This window comes from Sciurus carolinensis, assembly GCF_902686445.1.
Source record: "Sciurus carolinensis chromosome 19 unlocalized genomic scaffold, mSciCar1.2 SUPER_34, whole genome shotgun sequence".
NCBI lineage: Eukaryota > Metazoa > Chordata > Mammalia > Rodentia > Sciuridae > Sciurus > Sciurus carolinensis.
The window spans coordinates 5,822,874-5,830,384 of NW_025920112.1; the positions used below are offsets into that span (position 1 = coordinate 5,822,874).

General features: G+C 38.4%; 1 protein-coding gene across 1 annotated transcript; it reads right to left on the reverse strand.

Annotated features, from left to right (window-relative positions):
* Positions 1-3,816: 3,816 nt before the first annotated feature.
* LOC124973539 (olfactory receptor 14C36-like) lies at positions 3,817-4,752 on the reverse strand. The gene has a single exon (XM_047537421.1). The coding sequence runs from the start codon at positions 4,750-4,752 to the stop codon at positions 3,817-3,819; it is 936 nt and encodes a 311-aa protein (XP_047393377.1).
* Between the last annotated feature and the right edge of the window lie 2,759 nt (positions 4,753-7,511).

Consider the following 7,511-nt stretch of genomic DNA (forward strand, 5'->3'; position numbering starts at 1 on the left):
TGTACTTTTCTCCCCACATCCTCTCCAACACTTATTGTTGCTTGTATTCTTGATAATTGCCATTCTAATTGGGGTGAGATGGAATCTTAGTGTAGTTTTGATTTGCATGTCTCTTATTACTAAAGATGGTGAACATTTCTTCATATGTTTGCTGATTGCTTGTAGATCTTCTTCTGTGAAGTGTCTGTTCATATCCTTAGCCTATTTGTTGATTGGGTTATTTTTATTGTTGTTGTAGAGTTTTTTCAGTTCTTTATATATTCTGTAAATAAGTGCTCTATCTGAAGTATGAGTGGCAAAGATTTTCTCCCCCTCTGTAGGCTCTCTCTTCACATTGCTGATAGTTTCCTTAGCTGAGAGAAATCTGTTTAGTTTGAATCTATCCCAGTTGTTGATTCTTGCTTTTATTTCTTGTGCTATGGGAGTTCTGTTAAGGAAGTCTGATCCTAAGCCAACAAGTTTAACATTTGGACCTACTTTTTCTTCTATAAGATGCAGGTTCTCTGGTCTGATTTCAAGGTCCTTGATCCATTGTGAGTTGATTTTTGTGCAGGGTGAGAGATAGGAGTTTTGTTTCATTCTTTTGCATATGGATTTCCAGTTTTCCCAGCACCATATGTTGAAAAGGCTATCCTTTCTCCATTGCATATTTTTGGCACCTTTGTTTGGTATGAGAAAAGTGTATTTGTTTGGGTTTGAGTCCGTGTCCTCTATTTGGTACCATTGATCTACCTGTGTATTTTGGTGCCAATACCATGCCATTTTTGTTACTATTGCTCTGTAGTAAAATGAAGTTGTGGTATTGTGATACCCCCTGTTTCATTCTTTCTGCTAAGGATTGTTAACTTTTTATTTGTTCTAATTTGTTATACAAGACAGAAGAATGCATTTATGCATTTTGATAAATATTCAAAAATGGAGTATATTTTATCTTTTTTTTGATTTTACATATTATGGAATCACATTTGTCATGCAGTCATATATGTACATGAGGAAATAATGTCTGTTTCACTCTACTGTCCTTCCTACACCATACCCATTCCCCTACCTTCCTTAAAATACTATTTGTCAACAGTACTGACATAAATATTATGAAATCTTTCTAAAACTTGCAAAATTGTGATAGTTCTGGTATAATATTCTCAGTCATAAATATTATCTTAAATTGCTGTGCAGAATAAGTTGCGACTTTGTCTTTTTCATTGGGAAATTCTCATCAAACTTCTAGCCATATGCTACTCTAAGTATTTACTCTTTTGTAGTTTCTGTTTTACAAAAAAATGACAAACATAATCATGAAAACACCTCTAATAAACATTCCTAAATATAATGTTCTTATGAGGGTAGACCGTATATTTCATAAAAGTTCCTCCAAATCTTTGACATAACTGATACTACTATACAATTATGTTTCATGGTTCAAAACTATTACACAATGTTAATGTTTTTGCTGACTTCTGCAGAAGTTCAATACCACATCTACAAAACCACAGGGTTTTGCATTATTGGACATAGAATGTGGGACATCATGAACTCCTTATAGCAACATTTCTTTTTCATAGCCTGTGTAAGTAGGTCTTTCAAATGAAAGCATCTTTTTTTTCTGTAATAGGGATTGAACTCAGGGGCACTCAATCAGTGAGTCACATCCCAACCCTTTTTGTATTTTATTTAGAGGCAGCATCTCCCTGAATTACTTAGAGCCTTCTAAGTTGGTGAAGATGGTTTAAACTCACCATCCTCATCCCTGAGCCTCCTGAGACACTGGGATTACATGCATGCTCTATTTTCCTGGGCAATTTAAAACATCTTAAAACATATATTAAATATTCAAAATCTTTTTGAAGATCAATACATATCATTAGGTATTGTATGTGGAATTTAATTTTTTTCTACATTTTATACATTAAATATAAAATTAACTTATTCATCTGACATAACTCATAAAAATTTGAAACAAGTCACTTATAATTGGTAGAAGGAATATATGGAGAGGTCAAGTTTGAAGACTTCTTCTGGGGTTCTCTGAAGATCATTCTGCTCTGGCAGAGAACATTGGAACAGGGAGATTCAGAAGCCACAGGATAAAGTTTGTTCTAGTTGGATCAGGTTAGGGGAAGTCAAGGCTTCATGCTTAAGCCAGCTCTGAGGGATTCTTATTAATTCCTATTATAAGAATTATTTTACTTAAAATTATTCAGTTTTTTAAAAATATTTTACATACTGCATTTTGGTTCATTGTACACAAATGAGGTATATCATTTCATTTCTATGGTTGTGCACGATGTAGATTCATACCATTTGTGTAATCATACTTGTACATAGGGTAACGATGTTTGTCTCATTCCACCATCTTTCATACCCCACTCCCTCTCATTTCCCTCTGAGGCAAAACAATTAGAGTCCATCTTTTGCTAATTATCAGGCATGACACATTTGCATAGATATTACAGAATTTAGATGAGTGGGATTCAGACCACCCTTAAACTGACCTGCAGCTCAGCCTCTGCGATAGTTCAAACACCCTGGGTAATTCATGGACATAATAAAAGACTGGCAGCCCTCACAGGCAAGGAAGTCAAGGTGCTCTTCCCTTGTGTATGGATTCTATTGTCATGACGGTATGATAAAAATGGTCCTGTGTTTATTTCATGGACAAGGAATATCATTTTACATGCTGCAATGGAGCATGAAATAGAGAAATATTCTTCAAATTTTCTCTACATTTTTTATCATATTTTCCTTAGGATTTGATTTTTGAATATTTTTAAAGACATTAATTGAAAAAATTAGGCATTTTAGTGCTTAAATATTTGCTTGACATTGTTCTAAGAACATGTTATGAGAGTGTAAGTTATCTCCAGAGTTAATTGGTAGAATTTTCCCGTATGACCATATTTGAATACAGGTACTACAACGTATGCAATGAATTTTCAATACATGTAACCTCAAAGGATCTCAACAAATATATTGAATTATATTTACCCATTACAAGACCCACTGAGTCAAACACAGTGGTGCACATCTGTAATCCCAGTGGCTAGGGAGGCTGAGGCAGCAGGATCTCAGGTTCAGAGCCCACCTCAGCAAGAGTGAGGACATAAGAGAACCTGTGAGACCCTGTGAAAAATAGGACAGGAGATGTGATTCAGTGGACAGGTGGCTCTGAGTTCAATTCCCAGTACACTCCCCAAAATGTACATTGAAAAAAATACACATTTTATGAAGAATCCATGGAAATAATATGGTAACCCCACACATTTATTTTATACCAAAACACTAATCCTAAAAAGGTTATGTTTAAGTCAGCTATTTTTCTGATGTGACCATATGACCAGACAACTGTAGGGGAAAAAACATTACTCGAGGTCTCACAGTTTTAGAAATCGTAGTCCATAGAACGCTTTCTCTATTCCTCGGGAATCAATGTGAGGCTAAACATCATGGTAAAAGAGGGTGGAAGGAGCTCACATCATGGTGATCAGAAAGCAGAGATTCTTCACTGATCAGATAAAAATATGAACCACAAAATCACATCCCAATTGTCACCAACTCCAGCCACACCTTACCACTTCAGTTACAACTCATCTAATCCCCCAAGAGGACTAAATCACTGATTGGGTTGAGAATTTTACCACCCAATAATTTATCTTGTATAGTCTCACATGTGGGCTTCTGGGGGATACATCACACCCAAACCAAAACAGGTGATTATAATAGAGTAGGCAATGTAGCTTGTAAAGTCCTAAAGTGAAGAACATCATATACACTTATGAACTCCAATCAATAAAATTAAGATAATGCTGAAATGTTTCTTTAGCATTTTCTTAAGAAAAACTGTATTCCCATGACTCTCCCCATAGCTTCCATTACCTGTTTATTCCTGAGACTGTAGATGAGAGGATTCAATAAGGGAGGAACCATGGTATAAAAGGCAGAGAGAACCATGTCCTGGAGAGTATCAGAGGTTGCTGAAGGCTTTAGGTACACACCTGTGCTAGAGCTGAGGAAGATGGACACCACAAGGATGTGAGGAGTGCAGGGGGAGAAGGCCTTTACTGAGGCTCTGTTGGGAGATTTCAGCACCGTGGAAAATATGTGAATATATGACATGATTATTAAACCAAAGCAGCCCCCACCAATTGTTATAAAAGACATAAGAAGAAGGACCATGTTATTTCTGTTGTCAGAGCAGGAGAGCCTCAGAAGAGAGGGGACATCACAGAAGAACTGATGGACCACATTTGACTGGCAGAAGGACAGCTGGAATGTGTTCCCAGTGTGCACACCTGCATACACCAGACCACTGAGCAGGGAAGCCAGGGTCATGTGGACACAAAACTGAGGGTTCATGATGATGGGGTACTGGAGGGGCTGGCAGATGGCCACATAGTGATCCCAGGCCATGATGGTGAGAAAAAGAAGTTCAACACATGCACAAAATTTGACCAAGAAGATCTGGGTTGCACAGCCACCCACTGAAATAACCCTGTTGCCAGTGAGAGAGTTGACACAGGCATTGGGGACAGTGATGGAAATGTAGCACATATCCAAGATGGACAGGTTCCTGAGGAAGAAGTACATGGGTGTGTGCAGGTTCTGGTCAGCCGTGGTGACAGTGACAATGAGCAGGTTCCCTAATAAGGTACCCAGGTAGGTCACTGTGAATATTGTGAAATAGAGGACTGTCATATTCCAGCCATCAGGAGAGCCCAGGAGGATAAATTCAGTTACCATGGTGGAATTCGCCATTGACAGGAAATTCTGGTTGACTAGGAAGATAAAGAGATAATAGGAATCAAAAAACATAGATTAATACAATTGATCTGCATATTCATGTTCAATGTGTTTTCCTGAAATAAAAGGTCACTCCTGGTTTTCTCATGTTTAATCATTTCTGAGCAGAGTGCATCCCCCAGGGCAGGTGTGGAGTTCTGCAGCCCAGCGTCTGGGTGTGACCTGCAGTGTTGCCCTCAGCATCTCCATCATGGCTCCCTTGACCGCCTGAGACTCCCATGCAGAGCTCTTGCAGGGCTTGCTCTCCTCCTCTCTTGCATGATCATTGCTCTGAAGGTGCATTCTTCAACGCGCTGTAATTTAGTTAACATCATTCTCTTCAATGAATGTTATTTATCACTCTGTCCCATGTTAATACTGTTTTCTCCTCAGTGTTTTTACTCCATTAAGTTAGATTCCTTTTTACATAAGACAATTTGCCTTTGTCTCATTGACACTTTCCATTTACTTCATTTCTTCTCAATGGTATCATGATCATTTGAAAAGACACTGACTATAATCCCTAACAGGGATATTTTGCGCATACGTATTACAAATCTGCAGCTGCTCACACAAGCTCAATCCTGAGTCACCTACTTGGTCATTTCCTCTTCTCTTTGCCAACCTGGGTCCTACTGAGCACCTTGCCAGGTTAACCACACTCACCCTTAGAAAAGAGACCTTCCTCTGAGCCTGTCTGCACTCCTCTGGAAGTGTGAGTGTCCCCCAGGGTTAGGGTTGGGTGGCCAGACACAGTAGGTTGCTCTTAATGTCATAGTCATGGTGAATTTCAAGTGGTCCTACTCTGTCTACCCACAATCTTTTCTGATCCCTATCTTCAGTTGCCCCCTGACAAAAACTTGGAACTCAAACCTGAGTGACTTTCTTGCCACAGCTGGCAGAGCCACTTTTTCTATTGTCATATAATGATCTAATTTTCCCACCAGAATGTATTAACAGGAAAGGAGGCTCAAATGCAAATTTCTTCTGTAACCTTGTTACTAATCTCTATTTTTCCACGTTTGTTTTGTATAAACATTGGCATATCATAGTAAATTGCAGAAAATGAATATGTGTTCATCATCCCCACAACAGTGTCACACATCCTTGAATTTTAGACAATTTAATGATCAACTTTTTACACTTTTGGTAGAAATGACACAACTTCCTGCCTACTAATTAGTCAATAATTATATTGTCACATTTATGACTAACCAGTAATGTAGATTGAATTTATTCTACTGATTTACAAATGAATAGCACTCAAATAGGCTTTGTACCATCTTCACTCCTGGAACAGATATAACTCGGGCTGGGTTCAAATAATGAAAGTCTAACCCCCCATGCATTCATAAGGTAAATTCTAAAGACATTATTGATGGCATAATTATGGCCACAGCTATTCCAAAACCTGCGTTTTAGTAAATGATTAGTGTCTTTACATATTGTAATTACTCACTCCTGAGTATTGCATGCTGCCAACGTGAACAGAACAGTCTTTCCTTGACTTTTCCCACCAACTCTGTCTGCATCCAGGTTGGACCTGTGCAGTCAGCACAGTGCCAGGGGTTATGTGGGCAGCTCAGTCACCTCTGCTTTCTGTGAACCTGGTGCCCAGCTAGAGGATGCAGGGCCCTTGGGGAACCAGAGCACAGCCTGCAGAGACAGCAGGAGTCACAGCACACCAGGAGGCAGCAGCATCTCCAGAGCCCAGAAGAGAGAGCTGGCCCCATGCCAGCACACACACCAGATGACACAGGGGAGTACTCTGCTGGGTATCACCCTACATCATTGCTGAGAAATGAGTAACACTAAGGAGAAACTTATGGTGCACACTGTGTGTTCTCATCTCTGCCTCCTTCACCTCAGTTTGAGTTACGGGTGTTTATGGGTATCAGTTAACATTCAGGTGCTGAGAACTCTCACTCGCTCAGCAATCTGCAAGTGGGAAACCTCTAAGGATGGCTGCAGTTCAGCAGTAAAATCTCTTATCATCCAGATGAAATTCACCTGAAAAATCAACCTCTGAAATAGTTTGTGGTTATCAATTCAGTGCCATTTACCACAGTAAAAAATTTACAACTTCCAAATATGTCTTGCTCCCAAATACTTTTTTTTAAATTTATTTTTATTGTAAACAAATGGGATACATTTTGTTTTTATTTTTGTACATGGAGAAAAGGCATATCATTTGTGTAATCATACATTCATATAGTGTAATATTGTTTGTTTCATTCTGTTATTTTTCCCATTCTCCCACCCCTCCCACCACTATTTTCCCTCTATAGAGTCCCCCTTTCTCTATTCTTGCACCCTCCCCCCCATTATGAGTCATCATCCTTTTATCAGTGAGATCATTCTTGCTTTGGATTTTTGAGATTGGCTTATCTGTCTTAGCATGATATTCTCCAAATACTTTTATTAGTTCACATGAACTGTCAAATCCTTTACACACATTGTTCCTTTTATCTCTAATTGCAGTCAGTGGAAAACACTAAATTTACTCTGTATCCTTACCTGTTTGTGAAATCTCATATAAAAATAATCATTCAATATATGGTATTTTTTCTGCCTTGACAAGGACTAGGCTTTTCAAAATTAATCCAACTTGTAGCATGTATCATTATTTCATTCTCTAAGGATGAAAGACATTCCATGATATGTATATGTCAGAAATATTTTAACACATTCATTGGTGGACATATTTTCTTTATTCTGTTAATATAATGATACTG

Coding starts and splice junctions, on each gene's coding strand:
- LOC124973539 (XM_047537421.1), bottom strand. CDS start 4,752: ATGGCGAATTCCACCATGGTAACTGAATTTATCCTCCTGGGCTCTCCT.